The sequence below is a fragment of the Rhinopithecus bieti genome, unplaced genomic scaffold, assembly GCF_001698545.2.
Source record: "Rhinopithecus bieti isolate Rb0 unplaced genomic scaffold, ASM169854v2 scaffold_4781, whole genome shotgun sequence".
In the NCBI taxonomy this organism is placed as follows: domain Eukaryota; kingdom Metazoa; phylum Chordata; class Mammalia; order Primates; family Cercopithecidae; genus Rhinopithecus; species Rhinopithecus bieti.
The window spans coordinates 1022226-1046981 of record NW_016805181.1 but is presented as its reverse complement, the minus strand read 5'-3'; the positions used below and the strand labels follow the sequence as shown (position 1 = coordinate 1046981).

General features: G+C 40.0%; 1 protein-coding gene across 1 annotated transcript in view; it reads left to right on the top strand.

Annotated features, from left to right (window-relative positions):
- The window catches only part of NBAS (NBAS subunit of NRZ tethering complex), a 399905-nt gene that overhangs the window by 276927 nt on the left and 98222 nt on the right, over positions 1-24756 (top strand). Inside the window, 4 exon segments of the mRNA XM_017871408.1 lie at positions 2834-3063; positions 8117-8227; positions 18046-18296; positions 19336-19670. Of these exon segments, the coding sequence (XP_017726897.1) occupies positions 2834-3063; positions 8117-8227; positions 18046-18296; positions 19336-19670 (927 nt within the window).

Below are 24756 nucleotides of genomic sequence, written 5' to 3'. Positions count from 1 at the left end.
TTCCTTTTATTTCTGGAGCACCTCCTTCCTGCCAGGTCTTGGTTTGTGCATTTTATATATGTTGTCTCTTAGGCTTCTCACAACCATGAACGCTGTATATTATCACTGCTATTTTATAGATGAGACAGTGTAGTTCATAGTTAAGTAATTTGTACAAGGTCATTGAGCTAGTAAGCTCTGTGTGTCTGTGCTTATTTCACTGTGCCATGTCATTTTATTCATTGGCAAAAGGAGACAATACTGTATTTTTGTCACATATGAAGGTTGTATGTTGGTACTCAAAACTTTCTACAGGTTACATAAGAGCCTGTGGAAATGTTTGTAGCAATAACTGTGCTCGTTCTTCCTATGCACTATTATTTTGGAGCCTTTCTCTTCACCTGGCCTTGGGATTTATTTCATGGACTGTATTAGAATACAAGGAGAATAGAAACCAGCAGGGTTCTGCCATTTAGGCTAATGAGAAGTGTAGGCCACTCTCCTAGTACATGTATTAAATCTTGGAGATACCAGAAGATAAAAAGTCAAAAATGAACGTGGAACAAAACTATGAGAAACCGTTGGGAGAACTAAGGGAGTTGGTTCTAAGAGTAGGGGATAGAAACAATAGCCTCTTAGAGAGAGGGGTGTGGAGTTATATGGAGAGATAGGTTAGATGGTTATAGCCTTTCCTTCAAGGTATATTCAGCAAGTTCAGGCTGAAAACTTTAGCCTGAAAGCACCAGGTGAGAATATACATGAAGAAAAGCCTTCTTCATTGTTTTGCTGAACATAGATTTGGTTGTGGGGTATAAATCTGGGGCACTAGGAACTCCTTCAAGGAACAACCAAAAAGAGCTCTCCTGCCACCCTAAAACCGTGATCATTGGATATTTGGTCTTGCTCTCTCTACGACTGGGAAGGAAAGTGCAAATCAGATGAGGCATAAGAGCAGCAGGCCACGGCAGTGCACACCAGAGTGCCAAGCAGGTGAAGATGGGCCAGCTGGCCCATGAGCAGCATCCCTGCGTCAGAGAACTGCAGAGGTGGATGTGCACATGTGGAGGTTCAGGGTGGTGCCCTGAGGGGTTTGGCCAACAGATGGAAAGGGGATTTAGTTAAATGTCAGCCATAGATGCACTAAGAGCTGGGTCACGGCATCCCCTTTGCCTAAATCTGTTGCCAGGAATACTGTTTATATGCAGCTGGTTCCCAAATCACTCCCTAATTGCAGTTAGATTTGGCTTATACACTTCATTTTTCCTTCAAGCCTTAGCCATATAGGTGTTAGCACATTTTCTACCTTTTACTGGAATTTGTCTCCCTGTTTTTTGCTGCCCTCGTTATTACTGGTATGGTACCTGAGTATTTAACCTAGACATTAACTCTTTGAAGAAAACTTTGATAACACCTGCCCATTCCTGTGTATTCCCAGAGCACCCTAGGCTTAATTGTGTCACACCATTTTACAGTTGTTTGCATGACTCTCTGTCCTCATAGATTGTATTCCTGTAGGGAAGAGCCATGTCCTCTTACTGAATGACTTGTTACTTAACAGGTGCACAAGAAATATTTATTGAATGAATGAAAGATGGCCTTGTAGCTTACTATGGAATAGTTTGTATTCAAACCCAGTTCTTTTAACTTGAGGCACATATTTGTGGTTTTGAGAGTAGGACTCAGTGTATGCATAGAGGTAGGGGAAAAAATTAAATATAGTAAGATTGACTTTTACTCAAATCCATGTGCCAGAATCTAAGAAGATTTCTTTAATTGTTTTTTATCGGCACTCCCAGATTGTTCCTTAATAGGATCAAGAGAAAGAATTTCAGGCTAGGTTTGGTAATCTAGACATTGACAAATCTCCTATGCAGCTCAGAATAATGGCTTACACACTGGAAATGCTGACAGCTTACTATAATTAGCTGTGTGTTTCCGAGAACCAAAAGTAGATTCTTGGTTTTTTCCTCTAATTTGCTTATATTAAATATGTGGCATGTCTTCCCAGGAATTGGGATTGATCGAGTTAGTGCTGTTCAAGTATTAAGCTCCCTGTTAAGTAATTCCAAAATCATGGCTCAGCTCTGTAACTTCATTAACACCCAGACCAACTTTAATACAAATAAATGTGGCCAGTTAATCACTTACTCTCTTTTCCTGTCAGCTGTTGGATTCTAGGTTGTGTTCTAATTGAATGAATTTCTTGTTATTAGAGAAGCTGCTAGGAATCATAGAATAATATCCCATTGAGCCCCAAATTAGAAGAGTAAAAATTGGTTGGAAGCCTTTTTTTATGCAACTTGCACTATTTATGATTTCAGGAACAGGGTGGAGGTTTTTTCCCGAACTTATCCCTGGAGAAAATACTTTTCTCCTCAGCGGTCTAGCCATTTATAGTGAGGTTATTGAACTGCAACTTTGTTATTGAGAACACTTATTGTAGTCTACAGCAAATTTATCCAGAGGCAATGATGATGAAAATTACTTCCAGAGTGAGTTACTGTGAGTGATCAGATGGTTGGGAGACAAATCTGATGGAGGTTTATAGTAGTTGAAAGAGCAAGAATGTATTGTTTTTTAAGTGTTTGGAGGTTTTAAGGTTGAAGAAGAACAGAGCAAGAGTTCAATAAGCTGTTTTTCGGCCTAGTTCTGTGTCCTATCTTTGTGGTCTGCTACATGGGGAAAGTGCCACTTCTGCAAACTGACTTTTCAGGGCCGTTGTGAGCCTTATGAAATGGCGATAGTGTACAGAGCCAAACAGTTCCTTGCAGACATGGTCTTCTTCCTTTTGTTACTCACTTGCTCATGTTTGTATGATGTTTGTCAAATGTCTTCTTTTCCATGTCTTTCCTAGGCTGATCCCAAAGAACTAATCAAGATGGTCACCAGGCATGTGACTCGACATGGGCATGAAGCCTGGCCTGAAGACCTTGTTTCACTGACCGAGCAGTTACACTACTACAATGAACGTCTCCTGGATTTCACTCAGGCGCAGATCCTTCAGGGCCTTCGGAAGGGTGTGGACGTGCAGCGGTTTACTGCAGATGACCAGTATAAAAGGGAGACTATCCTTGGTCTGGCAGAGTAAGTGATACCCTTTGTCTCATAAGAGGATGGATTTAAACTGCAAAAGAAGAAGTTCAGCTACCAGGACTATTAATTTCAGTCCTTTGAAGTTTTACATTCATGGTTGCTATGAATAGGGCTTTCCCCAACTTCTTCTAGTCTTACGTGGGCTGTGTGCCTTCTCCAAACCAATCAGTAAATGCAGACAGCATTCCCAGCTAAAAAAGTTTCCCATGATGTTTAAATTATTAGTTAAAATAGTGATTTTTGGCTGGGTGTGGTGGCTCATGCCTGTAATCCCAGTACTTTGGGAGGCTGAGGTGGCCCAAGATCTCAAGATCCCTTGAGGCCAGGAGTTTGAGACCAGCCTGGCCAACATGGCAAAACCCCATCTCTACTAAAAATACAAAAATTAGCCAGGCATGGTAGCATATGCCTGTAATCCCAGCAACTCGGGAAGCTGAGGCATGAGAATCACTTGAACCCAGAAGGTGGAGGCTGCAGTGAGCCAAGATCATGCCACTGCACTCCACTCCAGCTTGGGCAACACAGCAAGACTCTGTCTCAAAAATACCAAATAATGATTTTTTTAAGCTTATTTTTTTAAGTTTCTATTTTTAAAAAAAAATTTCCTGTAGTTTTGATAGCCCAGTTCTAACATTATGACCATGTTAGAGGTAATAACGTGGTCGGGGCAAGAAATGGGAAGCTCAGGATGGAAATTTAAAAATAAGATTGTCCTTTGTGTCTGGCTAGAAATCTCACTTTTCAAAGCACATGGCACTTTGATTTCTTCTTCAGTATGGTCAACTAGATACAATTGACTTGTCCTTCAGGGTAACTATCTGTCCTGGTCTTCTAGAGAAAGAGAAGCCAGCTGTTTTCCCTTTAGTCCCTTCCCCCTGTCAAGAGAAGAGCAGGCCTGTTGTGAGATGATCGCTCAGTTCAAGGCCCAGGTGGAGACCTTGCTTTCTCAATGTGGAATTCCCTTTGGTTTTAGTGCTGGTGTTTGCTTTTTGTTTTAGTTGTTCGGGTCAAATGAGAAGCACTTACATGTTAGAAGTTGGGAAACTGTGTTCACCCACAACAGTTATTAAGTAGCGATGTTTTGTTTTTAAGACCATAATTTATTGAGTGCTTATCATGGGCAAGGCACTATGCAAAGTGCTCTATAAACTTTGTGTAAATGTCTTTTAATCCTCAAGGATAACCCAATGAGATAAAATGTTGTTATCCCTAGTTTATAGTTGAGAAAAATGGTGCTTAGGGATATCAAGTAACTGCCTGAGTTTCCATAGATGATGAGAATCACAGCTATGATTTTAACCTGGATCCATCGCAAAGCCTCACATCTTCACCACAGCACCGTATGCCTCCCCTACTACCCATTGCATTCTCAAGGAAGCAGTGGATGTGATTCAGTCTCTAGGCTTCCAGCCTTTGAAACTAAGGTTAAATTGTACCTACATTTAATGGTTATTTTTCTCTCCTGACAACTTACTTTAAAATAGCAAAAATAATCTTGATTGTGGTAGTGGAGTATGTTATTTTTTATCATTATCATTTAAATCCTTGAGAAGGTGGCAAACTCATCTTGGTTCTCTGTAATACTTTTATATTAGCCTGGACTTCTTTCTTATTAGAAGACACCCAAAATTCTCTTTAGAATAAGGCATGGCATAGAGAGATCAAAAGAAAAATAGCAGGAACAACCTATAGCTGATCTCAGTTAAGAAGAGAAATATGGAATTGTTTTTCTCTTCTCCTCTGTCCTTCCGGAGGTTCATAATTTCATAACGTCATTTAGTGTCCAATTTGAAAGTGACCTGAGAGTCCAACCTTCTGACTTTTAAGAAAAGGAATCAGAACTAGAGAGCTTTAAAGAGTTGCTCAAGGTCACACAGCCAGGAGTTGAGCTTGGGTTGCTTAAGTCCAGTATGCTTTTGCTGGGGACATTTGGTAATCCTTGGTGCCATGTTCACGGTTTCTTAGAAGATGATTATCATGCAGAATAAAAACTTACAAGGCAAGGCATGCCTTATATCATCAGTTACATTTTGCTAGAGTTTTTGGCCTTTATTTTCTTTGTTAAGCATGCAGCTAGTATATGCTATTTGAAGTATGTCCTAGAGAACAAATATATGCTTTTGATAAATATATAATAGAATCTTCTGTACAATCTGTTACTTAGAAAAATATACAGCAGTGTTTGAATGGCTTCTTTAAGATGCCTCAGAGTTTCCACCAGCTTGCTGCTTTCTTCTTCTACTATGGAGTTGGGATGTCAATGTCTCGCACACAAGAATTCTTGAAGGATTCACATCCTTCCATTTGCAGCATCACCTTCACTTGTACACAGTATGACCATTCTTCCTCGTCTTTCTCACTGCATGTCCCTTTTTTTTCTCTTCTCTTCTCTTCTCTTTTCTTTTTTCTTTTTCTTTCTTTTTTCTTGAGACGGAGTCTCGCTTTGGCGCCAGGCTATAGGGCTATGGCAGGATCTCAGCTCACCACAACCTCTGCCTCCTGGGTTGAAGTGATTATCCTGCCTCAGCCTCTCGAGTAGCTGGGACTACAGGTGCATGCCACCATGCCCGGCTAATTTTCTGTATTTTTAATAGAGACAGGGTTTCACCGTGTTAGCCAGGATGGTCTCAATCTCCTGACCTCGTGATCCACCCACCTCGGCCTCTCAAAGTGCTGGGGTTACAGGCGTGAGTCACTGCACCCAGCTGCATGTCCATTTTCATGCCATTAGTTTTCTGTAAGTGCATTGTACCTGTCCTTTACTATCTGTATGTCTTAGGGAATACATTCTCAGGGGTCAGGCAGGGTAACTGTGAAGAGGGTATAACATAATTTGGGTCCTTCCCACCTTTACCAAGAGATAAAGATATCAGCCCTTATTGAAAATGTCTTATGCCTGGCAATGTGCCATACCCCATAATAGAAAGAATTAATTAGTGATCGTCCCCTGTTCTCAAGGAATTCTCATTCTATGATGTGGAGGTAGGTAGTCAAATAAATACTTCAAGAAACAATTTCTAGGCCAGGTATGGTGGCTCACGCCTGTAATCCCAGCACTTTGGGAGGCCAGGGCGAGAGGAATGCTTGAGACCAGGAGTTCAAGACTATCCATGGCAACATAGCAAGGTCTTGTCTCTACCAAAGAAACAAAAACAAACAAACAAAAAACTAGGTGTGGCAGTATGTTCCTGTAGTCCCAGCTACTCTGGAGGCTGAGGTGGGTGGGTGGGTGGCTTGATCCTGGGAGGTGAAGACTACAATGAGCCTTGATTGTAGTACTGCACTCCAGCCTGGAAGGCAGAGAAAGACCCTGTCTTCACCAAAGAAAAAAAAAAGAAAAAGAAAAAAAAGAATTTCTAATTGACAATGACCTAATCCATAGGTTGACAAAGTTAATCCCAGCCTTCGTCTCTTTTATAGCTCATGAACAAAGAATGATTTTAGCATTTTTTTAAGGTTTTATAGTAAAACAAAACAAAAGCCATAAAAGAAGACTATGCCAGAGAGACTGGCAGTAAAGCCTGAAATATTTACTATATTACCTTTCCCAGAAAACGTTTGCCAGCCCCTGGCTATGCAAGCATATAAATGCCATGGTTTCCTTAGCTTGGGGAAATACAGTCTTAGCAGAGTGACTTAATAGTAACAGATTTCTTTTCTGTCTCTGTGTTTTCACCCACACCATTCTTCCAACTAAAAATTCCATCCTACGTTTCTCTGCTGGAAAATAGGAGTCAGTCTTGCAGTAGTCTTTCTAAAAGGGCCTTTATGTGGGTGCTCGGGACTGCTTTCTTGAATTCTTTATATGCCTAGAGATTCTCAAATCTGGTGATGTCATTCCCTGGTTTAAACTTTTCACGGACTCTTCATTGTCTGGAGAATGAGACGCAGGTCCCCTAGCAGGCCTGAGGACCCAGTACGTTCCTCGCTTTGACCCTCACTTTATCTCTCGTCTCTGAGAAGCCCTCATTCTCTCAGAAGGCTCTTCTCCCTCCCACCTTCGGCTGGGTGTGTGTACAATTATCCTCCTAGTTGCAGTTCACATTGGTCACTTTCCGTTCTTGTGGAACTTCATGGTCTTCTCTTTTAGCTCTACCACCGCTGTGTTTAATTGCTGGTTCACATCTCCTGTCTTCCACTAGGCTGTGAATTCCTCAAGAAAGATGCTTGTTTGTTTTTATTTCCTAAGGAGCTAGCACAATACCTGGCATAGGGTAGAAAACATAGAAGTTTGTTAAGTGACTCATTGCGCTTTCTCAAATCTCTACCCCTAGACCAGGGATGCACTGTCTTTTGATTGTGGGCTCTGGATTCTAGTTCGTATCTGTTCAACTGCAGCACTGTGACGTTCTGACTGGACAGGTCTTGGCTGCGGGGGGCTGCCTATGCAGAATGCTTGGGATGCCTACACTGGGTGCCCAGGATGCCATGCGGGGCTGCCCATGTGCGGTGCTCGGGCTACCTCCGTGGAGTGCTCGGAATGCCCGTGCAGGGATGCCTACAGGGGTGCTCCGGATGTTTATGCAGGGATACTACCCGGGGATTCCTGGGATGCCTATGTGGGTGTCTGCGGGGTGCTTGGGATGCCTCCACAGGACTGCCTACACATGGTGCTTGGGGTGCCTACAGGGGGATGCCCACGTGGGTGCTCGGGATCCCTACTGGGGGATGCCTGTGTGGGACTATCGATGCAGAATGCTCAGCAGCACCCATGAGATGCCAGTAGTGCATCTGCCCCTTGCCCCACTTTTTATGCTCAAAATGTTTCCAGACATTGTCAAATGTCCCCTGGGGAACAACATCATGCACAGTTGAGAACTACTGGTCTAGACAAGTCCTTAGTAAATTGTAATGTACCACAGTGAAAAAGAGCATGACAATTCCTTGGAAGTACTTTTCCTGGACCACTGTGAACTGTCTTATTAAGGACCATACTGCTTGCACCCCTCTCACTGGAGAGCAGTCCTAATGAGCATTTTCGTTGCTGATTGAAGTCATGTGTTTCTCCTCTCTCCCTTCCTGGGCCTGATGGACATTTCTGCAGAACCCTAGAGGAAAGCGTCTACAACATTGCTGTGTCTCTGGCACAACGTTACAATGTCTCCCGCTGGGAAGTTTTTATGACCCATTTGGAGTTTCTCTTCACGGACAGTGGGTAAGCACACAGTTCATATATACGTTTATTTCCATGTCTTTATTTAGTCTATTTTTGAAGAATCTTGAAGAAGTTGTAAAGTACAATTTTGGTTTTCCTTTCATCTACAGTGGACTAGTCTCTTGGTAAGTTCTTTCCTTATACATCTTTGATACATCTTTACCATTCATTGATGTATTCATTCAAATGTTTTTACTGAAAATTTTTTGTGTACTGGACTAAGTATTAGTCACTAGGGTTACAAGGATGAGCAAAAGCAGACATCCTAGCTGTCTTGGAACTTAGAGCCTACAGTGGGAGACAGATGGTAATTGAATAATGACATAAGCAAATGTGAAATTAAAACTCTGAAAAGTACTGTATAATAGAGCTCAATTAGAGGGTTTGGCATAGTTAGCAAAGGCTTTTCCCAGGAAGTAACACTTAAGCAGGACTTAAATATTGGGTTGGAGTTAACTACACAAGTCGAAGGGAACCGTTTTCTAGGTAGACAATACAGTAAGTTCAAAGGCCCTTTGATTAGGAACAGACGGACAGTGTTGGTGAGGTGCAAGGATTCGTGTAGAACATGGTGTGAGATGAGACTGGGGCAAGGCATAGGAGCCAGGCTGTACGGCAAGATTATGGAGGCCCTAGCAAGGGCTTTTGACTTCTTCCTGAGAATAATAAATAGAAGGCTAGGATAATAGAAGGTTAGTTAAGGATTCTGGTGAACAAGGACGTAATATGACCAGATTTTGCATTTCGATAAGATCACTTTGGCTACTGTGTTGAAAGATTTTAGGAAAGTTAGGGTGGACATATGTAGACCAGTTAGGGAGCTATTATGGTAACAGACGGCATGACAAGTGACCATTGCTTGGAGTAGGGATTTGAGGTACAGAAAGGGAGGCCGGAATGGGTTTTAGAGATACTTACAAGGTGAAATAGATAATACTTAATATATTGGTTAATAAGGATAAACTAGATATGAGGGTGAGTAAAAGGGGAGGTGTCGCGATGCACCTCTAGGTTCTTTCTTGTTCACCTGCTAGATGGTGGCATTACTCAGTGAGATAGGAAGCACCCAGTGAGGTAAGGTATTTTGAGGGGAGTGTGAGGAAAAGGCAAGAGAGGTCGGGCACCATGGCTCACGCCTGTAATCCCAACTCTTTGAGAGGCCATAACAGGTAGATCACTTAAGGTCAGGAGTTTGAGACCAGCCTGGCCAACATGGAGAAACCGTGTCTCTACTAAAAATACGAAAATTAGCTGGGCATGGTGGCAGGCTGCTCTTTAATCCCAGCTACTCGGGAGGTTGAGGCAAGAGAATAGCTTGAACCTGGGAGGTGGAGGTTGCAGTGAGCAGAGATCATGCCATTGCACTCCAACCTAGGCCACAGAGCACAAGACTCTGTCTCCAAGGAAAAAAAAAAAAAAAAAAGGAAAGAAAAAATAGACAAGGGAATGAGGAAATTAAACACACTGAAACAGTCAAGAGAAAAGGCCAAGTCAGCAGTTGGATCTTACAGACCTGGGGTTCAAATGGAGCTAGAAATACTAACTGGGGAGTCATAAGCACATAGATGAGAAATAAGTGATGTTGTAGATGTGCTTGGGGAAGGAACAAAGAATGAGGAAAGGAGAAAGCTTGCGGCAGTGCTTGAACTCTTCCACATTTGAAATGGTAGAGGAAGAGCTGCTAACAAAAGGGTCAGAAAGAGAGCAGCAGGAAAGGTAGATAAGAGGGAAAACAGGAATCTTATTTTAGGGAAGCCATGGGAAGAAAGAGTTTAAAGAAGGGGAATGAGTATTGAGTGGGGTGAAATCCTGCTGAATGGCCAAGAAATGCTGTTTTTAGCACCTTTAGTTTTATTAAACACTTAAAATTTTAACATTTCCTTTTAAGTATTAAATTGCTACATGGGAGATAATGTTATCTATGATAAATATTCCATGGATGTCATCATTTTTGAGGCACAGTAATATGTTCAAATACATATTTCTTATGATTGACATTTAAAAATATCCTGGCATTTTATTAAATATCTTTTTTCTTTCATTGAATGTTACGTAAAAGGGTGTTGTATCTGTATAAACAGGATGCTTCCTTGGTCTCTGAATATATTATACATTATCAGGCAATCGAGTGATGTGCAAGACTGTTCCTGGCATATCATTATACCTGATAGCACTGTGATTATGCAGATGCACAGCAATTACAAAAGCAGGAAATCATTACTTCCTGGCATCATCACTTGTGAGTGGCAAAGCCCTTAATATTGATTTAGTAATTGGTGTTAGGTGCTGCCTGTTCTTTACTTAAAAGGCAGCTGTTTGCCTTACTATTTAATCTAACTTGGTAACATAGAAATCAGCCTTGTTAATACAATAGAAATCGCCCAACATTTATTTATTGAGTGAATGTCACTGGGAAGTTACAAGAGAAATAATGTTGTTTGTTTTAGGGTTTTGTTTTACTGTTCCTTTAAAAAGTAATTTTTTTCCCCTGTAAAGTTCTTTTTCTCATAATTGTACGTTCCCCTTCATCCTGGTTGATTTTGGAGGTATCACCTGCATCAGCACATTTGCGGATACGTGTACACAGAGAGGGTTGGGTGAAATACCATTATACAGCAGATGAATGGTAAGCCTTAAAATCAAAATAGCTAGATCAAACAAATCCTATTGGTGTCACTTCTAGGTGTGTGTCCATGGGCAAGATAATTCGCTTCTCTGAAGCTCATTTTCCTCCACTTTAAGCAAGGAGTAATACAAATTAAATTATTTTATGGTAAAATAACCTGTAGTACCTGACACATGATCACAACTTCATTAATGGAAGTTTTTCCTGGAATTTCACTCTTGTCAGAGAGAATTCTCATAAACACATATGTTTTTGAGTTGCCGGATTTTTTTTTCCCCCATTTCCTGCCGTTTTGTTTTGTTTTGTTTGAATGTCCTGCTAGTTTTAAATAGCAGTGATGGCTTTGGGTAGCCATGAATGCCTAGAATCACTTCCAACTAGCAGACACTGGCTCTCTCAGCCTCTTGGTTCCACTGGGGCATGTTGAGCCCCCCAGACTCAAGGCTGCTTTGTCACTCATTACAGACTTAGTAGCCATCTTCATCTCTGGGCTATTCCAGACATGTCGGTGGATTTTTATAGACAATAGTAACTACCAGAGTACCTGTGGCCTATTGATAACAGCGTGGGTTTTGTAGTCAGATCAAGTTTCCAGATCCAAGTCTACTGCCCATAGCCACCAACCATGTAGCCTAGACCATGTTTCTTAATCCTCTTGAGTCGCTGTTTTCTAGGTTACAAGGATCATTATCCTCCCCTTAGAGGGTTGTGAAGATTAGAGAAAATCTGTGGAAAGTGTATAATCGAGTAGCTCTTTTAAATTTGTATTAGTCCATTCTCATGCTGCTATGAAGAAATACCTGAGATTGGGTAATTTATAAAGAAAAGAGGTTTCATTGACTCAGTTCCACACGGCTGGGAAGGCCTCAGAAAACTTACAATCATGGTGAAAGATGAAGGGGCAGGGAGGCAGGAAGGAGAAGTGCCAAGCAAATGGAGAAAAGCCCCTTATACAACCATCAGATCTCATGAGAACTCACTGTCATGAGAACAGCATGGGGGTAACCATCCTTATGATTCAGTTACCTCCCAACGGTTTCCTCCCACAACATGTGGGGATTATGGGAACTATAATTTAAGATGAGATTTGGGTGGGGACGCAACCAAACTATATCAAGGCTATTATGATTTTTTTGTGTTATTCTTGTTAATTCTGCTGATTTGATTAGTACCTTTCAGTTTTGGACGCAGGGTCATTTTGAAATGCAGAGGCTGCTTCTGGCTGATGTAATAGTACTACATTTATTCATCAAATGTTGTTATTATTACTTAGTATCTTTGTATTCCAAGCATAATGTTAAGTGCTGAACAAGACAGACACATCCTTGCCCTAATGGAGCTTATATTCTAATAGGGAACCCTCCTCCATCACCCTGACCCCCACAAAAGCTGCTGAAAAGCAAGTTACATGTTGTAGTAAGTACCACAAAGGAAATGCACACGAAGTAGGCCTTCCAAGGGGAAGGCCTCTCTTGGATGTGAAGAGGAAGGAGCTGACTACTGAAGAGGAATGGAGAAAAGGGCATTCCAGACCATGAGAAAAGAAGGCCTGGACAGTTCTTGTGTTTTTGAGTAACTAAAGAAAGACCATTGTGGCTGGGATAGAGTAAGCAAGGGAGAACTAAATTGAGGACAGAATATGTCTTTATACTGCCAGACTTGGTAACACCTTTCATCTTTTCCCTTCTTATTTAGACAGCAGATTTCAAGGCCAAACATCCTATGCTTTGGTTTCACTCTAATATCTACTTTTTGGTCACTCAAGTGGTTGTACAAGTGATTTATCTTGGTTGCCAGAGGTCATAATACCACCTTCTTCAATGTTGGTTAGTTTACTATTGTTTCCTTCAGACACATGGGAGGGGTCCCAGGTCATCGGGACTCTGAATGTGTTGTGCTCCTTACCAGAGGTGATTTCATATTCTCTGGTACGATTATTGGTCCCAGATGCAACAATGGGTAAGAACAAGGTCTGTCTGAGTAGAGATGAGTAAACTATAATGCATCTGCCTTACCTTTTTCTGAATTGAAACAGAAGATAGAATTTCTGCCTGAAGGTTACTGTTGTTCATGTGGGTTTGTGTCCAGGTTGCTACCCTGTAAAGAATTCTAAATTCTGGCCTTTATGTCCCATGGCACCCGGTCCCATCAACTGCCAAGGGCTGAGGAGTGCAGGCGCCGCTCAGGACTGGCAGGCAGCTCCACCTGCAGCCCTGGTGCAGGATCCACTAGGTGAAGGCACCTGGGCTCCTGAGTCTGGTGGGGACTTGGGGAATTTTTATGTCTAGGTAAGGGATCATAAACGCACCAATCAGCACTCTGTGTCTAGCTCAGGGTTTGTAAATCCACCAATCAGTACTCTGTATCCAGCTAACCTAGTGGGGACTTAGAGAACTTTTATGTCTAGCTCTCTGTGTCTAGCTAAAGGATTGTAAACTCACCAATCAGCACTCTGGGTCTATCTAGCTCAGGGTTTGTAAATACGCCAATCAGTATTCTGTATCTAGCTAACCTAGAGGGGACTTGGAGAACTTTTATGTCTAGCTAGAGGATTGTAAATGCACCAATCAGCACTCGGTCAAAAGGAACCAATCAGTTCTCTGTAAAATGGACCAATCAGCCCTCTGTAAAATGGACCGATCAGCAGGATGTGGGTGGGGCCAGATAAGGGAATAAAAGCAGGCCCGCCCAGCCGGCTGGCGACTGTCCTTTGGGGTCCCCTTCAGTAGTGTGGATGGTTTGTATTTTCACTCTTTGCAATAACTCTTGCTGCTGCTCACTCTTTGGGTCCACGCTGCCTTTATGAGCTGTAACACTTACTGGGAAGGTCTGCAGGTTCACTTCTGTCAGCGAGACCCAAACCCACCAGAAGGAAGAAGCTCCAGACACATCTGAACGTCTGAAGGAACAAACTCCGGACACCCCATCTTTAAGAACTGTAACACTCACCGCGAGGGTCCGTGGCTTCATTCTTGAAGTCAGCGAGACCAAGAACCCACCAATTCCAGACACAATGTGAAGTATATATATAGACAAGTTAGAATTGACATTCTGTGAGAAATTAAAAGGCTTTAGGGATACCAGGTTGTCCTTACAGAAGAGACAAAGCCTATTCGTATGACCTTCAACATTCTCACTCTGTTGCTGTCGTAAAACATTTCATAAAGGAACTACTGAATATCAGCATGATGAGAAATAGACTCTAAGATACTCTTTATTGATTCTCTCATTGACTCCCTGGGTATTCTTGAAAAGTTAGTTAAATTCCGTTCTTCAGTTTGCAGACACTTGGCCAAAATGTTGGCAAAACTAAAAAATGCCATGATTGTCTTGACCACATTTTCTTTGAGTAATCACCTATTCAGCTGTCAGGCAGCATTATGGATCAAGTCTGGTACATCAAGATCATCCTGAGGCATTTGTGTGCTAAGTTATTGGATTGACTTCCTCAGGCAGGAGCAGTTGTGATTTGGAGGGCAGAATGTCTTGTTGCTCAGTAGTCAGTGGTGAGGCCACTGTTCACCAGCAGTGATGGTTATTCACCTGGATTCATAGATCTTCATGCTTTTAGGGTTAGTCTTTGGGGAAAATGCTTACAAGCCACTGCAGCTGAACTGTGCCCAACATAAAATTTCAGTGTGAAAATATCAGCTTCATTGCTTTATTGAGTAGAAGCAGAAAGCCGAACTTGAAAGACCCAACTCGGAATCAGTCTCCATCTCTTACTAGTTGTGTGATTTTTGTCTGAGCCTCAGCTTCCTTGAGAGAATAGGAATATTTAGATCTTTTGCAGAGGGTTATTATGAGTGTTAATGAGGTAATAGAAACAAGAGTGCTGGTAGGTTATCTGTACATTTTCACTTCCAGCCCTTTCTCATCCTCTTTATTCTCTCTTCCTCCTTTCCCAGCAGCCTTCTCCCTTCTCCCATTCACCTTCTTCCTTCTTGCCTCCTCTTTCCTCTTTCCTTCTAAGTACTCCCTTCAGTGAGCTAATGAATTTTTGTAATCACTCAGTCTCAGCTGAGTAAAGAAAAATGTGTTTAAATAAATTTGTTTTCTTATACAAATAAAAGTCCTTTCAATACCTGATGTTCTTGAATCACATTTTTGGGTGACTGACATCTGGAAGCCATTACAGAACACCTTATTCATGAGATTAGTACTAATAATTTATTTCTGTGCATTGAGTACAACTAATGCTGGCTTCTTCTGTTAATCGCTGAAAGTTAAATATGCACTCTGTATATAAGCTGCTTTTTAACTAAAACTTGATTCAGGAAAAATCACTTAAGCAGGTTTGAAGGGTAATCATTAATTTGATTAGTGAAAAGACCACAGTGGTTTCATGGTGTTTCTTTCTACTCTTCTAAATATGGGTTCTTTGGAATTTTTTTCTAAACAAAGATTTCAAAGAAAGATTTCCCTTTTCTGGTTCCAAAGGGAAGATAACAGCTTCTTTCAATGGAAATGATTAAAATGAGTTATTGATTACTGGCATCTATAAAAGATCTTGGCACCTTGTAATTTACTGAAAAGGGACGTTTGGGTATTTATCATGTGTCAGTAAAGGTATTCCAGTATCTGTCTTGACAAGATAATTAGGTAAAATTGCACAGCAGGCAAACTAAATTGTAGGCACAGAAGAATAAGTGAGTGGGCAAGAGGGAAAGTAGTGTGGATGGAGACTATATTCATAATCAAGTCAAACACAGATGAACTACAGCTGTTATGATATAGTCATTGTCCATTTTGTAGATGAGTCTGTCTTGAATACTTGGTTTATCAAGGTGTTACGAATGAAGTATGACGGGAGAACTCTTTTCGGTTATTGCTGCTGGGAGAGAGAACTCATATCTGTGTTGCAGAAAGAATCCTGGTTTTGAAGCAGTTGTTGACACGGGTGCTTGACCTTGATGGTTGCTTTGTGATGTCCTGAGCAGTTGTGTATTTTGAGTTCAGACAAGTCTGGACTCTTTGTCTTAGACAAGTCATATAACCTCTCTAAATGACAATTTCTCATCTGTAAGTTGATAATTACCCAACTTTAACTTAGCAAGAAAGTAATCAGCATGATAAATACAAATTTGTTTTCTCTCCTCCGTTTGGCATGTTGTTCTGCCTGCAAATCTTTGTCAATAAGATTCCTTTTATTGTGACTACACAGTTTCTTATTTATTTCCTTACTACATTGTTTTCAGACTTCATTTTGCAAATTATGAAGGAATGTCAGAAATTCTGTGATTCACTGTCCCATACTACTGTGTGTACACTATCTTTCAGAGATGATGGTATTCTTTGAATGGTCATAGTATCAAGAATATTTTTGACCACCGGGCTATTTATATTCACTGTTCCATGTACAGGCCCTTTTGCTTTCTTGATACTTTTGTTCACATTATTTCTGCTTAATTTCTTCCTACAATGCCAAATTCAAGTGCTTCTTTCACTAAGCCTTCCATTATCATTGATTTCTACATCCTCTGCAGTCACAGCTTTTAGTGATCTTCTCTTAATTGGACTATAATTGTGTGCCCTTTGTCAGGTGATACTGTTGTTTTGCATCATTATTTAACTGTAAGTATTTATAACTCAACTGGATTTTCAAACTTGGATGGGAGCTCTATGCTGTAAGTCTATGTCCTCCCCAGTGCTGAGCACAGTGCCTTCTACTTAGAGGACACCAAAGCTTTTGCTCATCCACTCATCTATTTGGCATTCACAAGACATATATTGAATGTTTCCCTTGTGCCACACACTGGTTCTTAGTATTGAGAAACTAGAGATTCAGATGATGTAATAAGGTCTATGCCATCAAGCAGCACAGTCTAGTAAGGGAGATAGACAAGGTAATAAGTAGTTAAAATACGTTATGAATAACAGAATAGAAGGATATTCAGCACATGCAGTAGCTCAGAGGAGGCAGTGAGAGAAATTTTTATAGACTGGGGACATATTTATAGATAGAGATATTCTTGTAAATGTTTGCACTATGTCTGAATGGAAAATAAGGTTTTCTTGAAGCAAAAGTAAAAGACCAGTTTTAAAATTACTTGATGCTTTGACTTCATAGATTACCCTTTTTATCCCAAGTGTTGTCACATTCTCCTGAAAGTTTTAAAGCATGATTTATACTAACTTTATCTACATAAACCAAAAACATGTCTTTTGCACTTTCAATAAACAAATTGTCATATTTCAGAGGAGCTGCTTTAGAACTTTTTGAAGCCTAACTTTGTTGCTGCCCAAGGTCTCACTTACTGCCCCCAGATGCTTCCATTGCTGCTTCCAAGAACCCTAGAACCTGCGCATTTCTGTGAGTGCAGGACTGCCTGAAGGACTCTTACAATTAGGGAATGTGAAACTCATCATGTAAGGGGCGTTGAGATTATACTAGCCCAGAGGTTCTTTCCAGATTCTGTCCAGGGAGAAGCGCAAGACCAAAATTAACCCCCTCCTTTCCCCTTATAAAAGTACAAACCAATCAACCAAGCAAAAATACCTTAAGTTTTCTTTTCCCAAGAGTTTAACCTTAAATGACTTTTTAAAATTAGATTACAAAGACATCTAAGTTAGGATGAAAATATTAAGATATGTGTTTTATTTAAGTAATATTACTGCAGATAACCCAAGTGAAAGTTTAATTATCCCTTTTTTTCTATTTTTCTTTTATCTGAACACAGCATAAAATTTGGGTTTATTGAATATTCATTCAAGACTCTTGCATGTAAATCTTAAGCCTGAAAGTTTAGGGTTTTTTCTGTATCATTTCCTAAATTCCTGAAACAATAAGCCTGTTTCTGTTTCTGTGAAGAAGCATAGATTTTAAACCCTTTTTATGACATGAATACATGATTAAGAGTGGACGCTGACAGATGTTAGTTTATTTCCTAGCTGGGAAACATCAGACAACTTTCCCAACTTCTGGAACTTGAAGTGTAAAGCCTACTTCACAGGGTTGCTGTAGACCCCTGTGAGATAACATGATGAGTGTGTAGTCAGTTAAATGTTAGTAGGCATCTAACACATTTGTTTCCCTTTATTCAGGCTGATTGGGTTCTGGTGATGGTTCACTGTCTTTGAGTAGGCAGGAAGAAGGGAGCTATAAGAAGTAGTGTTTCTTCCTTGGTTAAAAAAAAAATCACTTTAATAAAGGAAAAAATGTTAACACAGTTCCTTTGGCTCTTAATTTCAGTTTGTCCACACTAGAAATTGAAAATAGAGCCCAAGACCTTCATCTCTTTGAGACTTTGAAGACTGATCCGGAAGCCTTTCACCAGCACATGGTCAAGTATATTTACCCCACTCTTGGTGGCTTTGATCACGAAAGGCTGCTGTATTATTTCAGTCTTCTGGAAAACTGTGGTTGTGCAGATTTGGGGAACTACGCCATTAAACCAGAAACCCACATTCGGCTGCTGAAGAAGTTTAAGGTTGTTGCATCAGGTAGGATGATTGTTTCCCTGCTTGAATTCATTCTTTTAAATTAAATCTGGGGATTAATTTTCTGTACACAATCCTGTTCATGCATTGTGGTTGGCAGAGCTCTGAAACCACAGAATTTTGAAGCTAATTGACTTTAGTTATTATCTTTCCAACTCTTTCACTTATGGTTGAGGGAATTAAATACCAGAAAAAGTAAGAAACCTATTGAAAGTTGCACAGTGACTTATGGTAGACCTGGTACTAAAATCCAAAGTTTTGGACTTCCGCTCCAGGATTTTTCACTACTCCCATTGGTTATATTTTATGTATATAAAAGGCAAGGCCAAGACACCTTATAATAGGCAGTTCAGCAGAATTTCATTCCACTGGAGCCTATATGATTAAAATATGCATGGAACACTTAAAATAAGAGCCTTCGAATTTTTGTTAAATTGTGGAAATCTTTAGAATGGTCTTTATGCTCATAACTAAGAAATTAAACCCCTTAAAACCTCTTAAATTTTTATACTTTAATTTGCAAGGCACATTCAAATCTATGTTTGTTTGATATTCATAATAATCGGAAGAGTTCCCTTCAGTTTATCAGTTGTTTTCTGAATAATCAAATGAGACATTGGCCTAGACACAGAGGATAAGGGAATAAGATTCAATCCTTGCCTTCAAATAACTAGTGAAATGCCAGATAAATAACAAAGGAATGTAATGCAGTTTGGTGAATGCACTGATAGAAGGAAGCATAGGTGCTGCAGGGGATTCCAAAGGCATGGAGATATTGTCATCTCTAGTGTATAAACAAGGAAATGGAGGCACACAGAAGATGAATGGCCAATCTGGGGGATCGCACAGCCAAATAAGTTTCGGGCTGTGACTGGAACTCAGATCTCCTGATCTTTCTAATAGAAAACCTCAACTAGCTACTATAGCTAAGTTGATAAATCTTTGCATTCAGACATACAGAGGGCTATGTGTGTGTGTTTGAAAGTGCCTATATATTTACATTGGAGTGAACCGCTTACCTACTTTCTTTTTTTTCTGCTAGGTCTTAATTACAAAAAGCTGACAGATGAAAACATGAGTCCTCTTGAAGCATTGGAGCCAGTTCTTTCAAGTCAAAATATTTTATCTATTTCCAAACTTGTTCCCAAAATCCCTGAAAAGGATGGACAGATGCTTTCCCCAAGCTCTCTGTACACCATCTGGTTACAGAAGTTGTTTTGGACTGGAGACCCTCATCTCATTAAACAAGTCCCAGGCTCTTCACCAGAATGGCTTCATTCCTATGATGTCTGCATGAAGTACTTTGATCGTCTCCACCCAGGTGACCTCATCACTGTGGTAGATGCAGTTACGTTTTCTCCAAAAGCTGTGACCAAGGTAAACAAAAAGATATTTGAAAGTGGTTTGAGCACATTAGAAGAAATGAAAATTGCTCCTATGTTCTGTAGATTTTATTTTATTTCCTTTCTTGAAATGGAAAATAATTACATGTTGGCTTTTAAAAAAGTTTTATTTGCTGTGAAGGAGGCATTTTAATTGGGAAGTTGTTTTCTCTATTACAGATGTAAAAATATGCTAAAATAGAGATGACTCTTCTCATTTACATGTATACTTAATACATGCTACAGTTCTCATGTCACTTTATAGTAAATATGCCATTCTGTTCTTTCCAGTTGACAAATGTAAAGGAGCTCCAGTGCCCAGCCCAGATTACCTGCATTGGAAACCAGGCTAATAACTTAGCTTGGGTTAACCTGAGTCTTTAAAAAAGTTATTGGCCGGACGTAGTGGCTCAAGCCTGTAATCCCAGCACTTTGGGAGGCCAAGGCAAGCGGATTACCTGAGGTCAGGAGTTTGAGACCAGCTTGGCCAACATGGCAAAACCCCGTCTCTACTGAAAAAAACAAAAACAAAAAAACACCAAAAAAAAAGAAAAATTACCTGGGCATGGTGGTATGCAGCTGTAGTCCCAGCTACTCAGGAGGCTGAGGCAGGAGAATCTCTGGAACCCAGGAAACGGAGGTTGCAGTGAGCTGAGATCATGCCACTACACTCCAGCCTGGGCGACAGAGCAAGACTCTGTCTCAAAAAAATAAAAACATAAAAAATTAAAAATATAAAAGTTATTATTCATATCACGCAGTATGTAACTTGATGATAGAATTATCAAAGAAAGTGCGTATTGCATTTTCTGATGTCTCCCCCATGCTCAGTGTGGTGCGCTTTGACTGGATCTTAATACCTGCACTCAGTCCCTCAGCAATGTGTAGCCTCACTCAGAATAGATAATGTGGATTTTCCTCCTCCCCTTTCCTGTCCCCACACCCAGACACCGCTGCTAAACAAATGGACATTTTTCACTATTTGAACTCTGGGCATATCTCTCTCCTGGAAAATCTTAGCCTTTGGACTCAACTGCTGAACTCTGTTGCCTTTGGAGCTCCTATTTGATTTTCTCTCTTGCCGTTTTTGCTGTTGCCTTCTCCTTCCCTGCAAGTCACCAAGTCTGCCCAGTACCCTATCCCAAAGATTGTTATTTTAATTAGTGTTATCCTGGAAATAGACTGTAAAGGCCAAGAATTGCAAATCATTCATTTGGAGGTTGGCACAGGCAGAGGTTCCAACTTCTGTGAAGAATGCTAGTTTTAACCAAATCACTAGATTAATAGTTGTGGATAACCAAGTACTTCTTTATTTTCTTGTTATTGCAACCCTAGTAATGCATCTTGGTTTTAAATTTCACAACCACTGCTATGAAAAGGAGATAATCGTTTTGTTGGTTTTGAAGAGAAAATAAGGATGATTTTAAAAGACAAGAGCATCATGTATTTGAAAAGAATATGTTTAGAGACATATAAACCTGGCTTCGAACTCTGAACCCATCACTTATCAGCTGTGTGGTTTAGCTTCAGGAATCTCTCTTAGACTTCTGCTTCCTTGAGGCAGAGGTTGTGGCTCAGTAATCTGTGAGGGAGATAATGTTATTATCCCAATTTTATAAATGAGCAAACTGAGGCTTACCAAAGTTAAGTTGGTAATAGAGAAGTGAATTTGAACTCATGGAGATTTATTCCATGGCCTTTTCTCTTAACCACTGAACTCTGCTATCTTTAAGATGTCATAGAACAAGCAACTAGAGTCGGGGGACCTGGAACCATTCCAAAAACTGCGGGAGAGCAGTGGAACCAGAGAGCCCTGAGCATTTTTAGCCCAGTAGGAGCAGCATGTCCTGGGATGTGTCCAGAGCAGAGCTGAATATAAATGAGAAAGTCCAGGCAGGAACCTGGTTATATATGGGAAGGAACCGAGCCAAGTTGGGAGTTTAAGATCCAAGGAACCAGCTCAGATTTGAGACTTGTGAACTAGCCTTCGGGGCTAACAGGCCAGCAGGTCATCCAGGAAGGTGGAGGTGCCTTTGCTCCCAGGCAGTTTTCCACCCCACCCTCAGGCTGGAGGTTGTTTTAAATATTTTATGTGAGGGCAGGAAGGGAAGCCAGTAGGGTCAGCTGGAACTGTATGCTAATTGTGAGCGTGCAGGTGGAGGGGACACAGAGTTTTAGACTTGGCAACAGCAATCTTCTATGTATGATTAAATGTAAGAGTAAGATGTAAAGTCCACTGGCATTTTAGTTGTTATTAACGATGCTTTAAGTTAGGTGATTTTGGATTATTCATATTGTCATCACTTTAGTTTCTTAACCTTATACTTCTTTCAAGATGTCCGCCAGCCCCTGAAAATGTGTGGCACAGTTGTTTGGTGCACATATGTGTATTTTGTTGGGTTAGAGGTACACCTGACCCAGTAAAGATTCAATCTGTTAATTACTGTGTTGTTTTCTCTTAGCTCAGATGGTATAATCCAAGCATAGATATTTCTTTATTGTAAACTGTTCTCAGGAGGCAATTTTCTACTGATTCAAGTAAATTATAGAGAGGTGAGACAGATACATTTAAAATTAACTTTACATCTTTAGTCTAACCACAACATTTTTTCTCATTTTATTAATTGGCAAGTTTTTAATTTTTTGTTCAGAGAGGAAAAGTATAAAGTTGGAAAAAATGCATGTCTGAAAGTACATAATGCTGCCCTATTTAGATAGAAAGAGAGAGAGTATAAAAATCAAAATGAAACACAACCTGCAGATGTCAGAGAACACATTTGGAAGAGGAAATGCAGCTGGATTTGCCCAAATTTGCAAAACACCAGATGTTCCCAACAGCTTGTACATAATGTTAAAAATGTAAAATAAGTGTATACTATTCATACATAGTGTGCAGTTTTCAAATGTGTACCCACATTTAATTTAGAAAGAAATTTTTGGAAGGAACTGGTAAGCTAATTCTCAAGTGCATAACAAAAACAATAAGCAATTGTTCAGATATTAGCATTCAGAAAGGAATATTCCCAGGGCCTGAATTGAGTGCCCAATCCACTGGTAAAACATACCAGAGAAGGCTCTTTGCTTTCATGGTAACAGCTATTCCGTTGCGATTTACATTTGCAGAATTCCTAGAATCTCTGGGGAAGATATTCACAAATAGTATTATGTCATGTAGTCAGAGAGTGAATTTGTGTGCCATTTGAGATGATTAATATGCAGAAGGAAAAAGGATGCAAATGTTTAAAGTGCATTTGTACCAAATCTAAATTGCTTTTTTTTTTTTTTTTTGGTTGAATCAGATTAGAGTTGCTCCTCTATTGCTTGTCAATTCAACTATTACAAGCATTTTTATAGAAGGAACAGGGAACAAGTGAATGGGTTAGAAATCCAGGAAAATGGTTGTAAAAGAGGCTGAAAGGCAGGTCAGAACATGATTTGCTTGGTATTAGGTGGTTAGCAATGGGGAGCATATGTGTAATGTTAGCCTTTGTGGTTTATACTTTCCACTTGCTTTCAATAGCTAGTACTGCTACATCCAGAGATAAATGCGTTGAAAATACTTCTCTCTCTTATGAAATGCTGTCAAGAAGTTTGCCAGGATCCTTCTTTAAAAACTCCCAGGTAATCATACAATTTAAAAAGTCCTTCTGGTACCTTGACTGGTGTTTCTCAACCTGGAATTGAATAGGTATTTACCCACTCCCTTTTCCCCCACCTTGCATGTGCTACCTTTCCAACTCATACCGTTTGTGATTCATTGCCATTGTAAACCTCTGCTTCTAATGGGAAACAGGTTGTCTCCTTTGGATTGGAGCAGAAACATTGTTGAGAACCTCTTATCTAGTCTATTTTTTAACCTTCAAACTCATTTCTATTGATAATTAAGCCAGTATCCCTGCTTACTTGCTTTATTTATTTAATTAAAGGTATCTTTTGCCTAATTTTAATCTCCACTGTTTGATTCTGCCTCCTGGAGTTATGGAAATAGCATAAGAGCATCTTTGTTTACTGTTCAGATTCTTGAAATAAGCTACCATTTCCTTCCTTATCCTATTATTCAACCTGTTGGCATGAACATCTGGTAGAATAAATTAATCTTAAAAAGTACAACTTGACCTAAATATGAAATCTATTGTAAAAGTTTAAGTCTTGATCGAAAGGTTGCATTGTAGCTGTAACTTCAGGGTCTCTGCATTGCCAATACTATCTTTTAACTAAGGTTGGCAGTACATCTTTCACCATGAGTAATCAGTGTCTGAAACTTACAGAAAAATGTTTATTTAATGTATATTGTGACTTTCTGATGCCATATGTCAGATTCAGAGTGAATCATGAAGTATTTAGGCATTTGCTATGTGCTATATACAGTATTAGTTTCCATGGGAGACATTAAGCTATAAAAGTCATGTTTATAAGAAATGTGAAATGAAGGTTTTTAAAAATTATACAGTAAAACAATTTTTAGGTTATGTTAATTGAGAATTACCTTGCCCATGAAATTGGAAATTTTTGAGGACAGGGATGGTGCCTTTTATCTCTTATTTCCTATGTCCTAGCACAGTATAAAATAGGTACTTTATACTTAAGTGGTTGATTAAATAATTATCATAGATTGGTCATTCTCAAAACTTTGATCTCAGGATGCTTTAATATTCTTAAGAATTAGTGAGGATTCTGAAGAGTTTTTGTTTATGAAGGTTGTATCTAATAATATTTATCATATTAGAAGTTAAAGACAGGCTGAGCACCATGGCTCATGCCTATAATCCCAGCTTTGGGAGGCCAAGGTGGGTGGATCTCGAGGCAAGAGATCGAGACCATCCTGGCTAACATGGTGAAACCCTGTCTCTACTAAAAATACAAAAATTAGCTGGGCGTGGTGGCACATGCCTGTAATCCCAGCTACTCAAGAGGCTGAGGCAGGAAAATCGCTTGAACCAGGGAGTCGGAGGTTGCACTGAGTTGAGATCGTGCCACTGCACTCCATCCTGGTGGCAGAGAGAGACTCTGTCTCAAAAAAAAAAAAAAAAAAAAAAAAAAAAAAAAAAAAAAAAAAAAAAGAAGAAGAAGTTAAAAAAAAA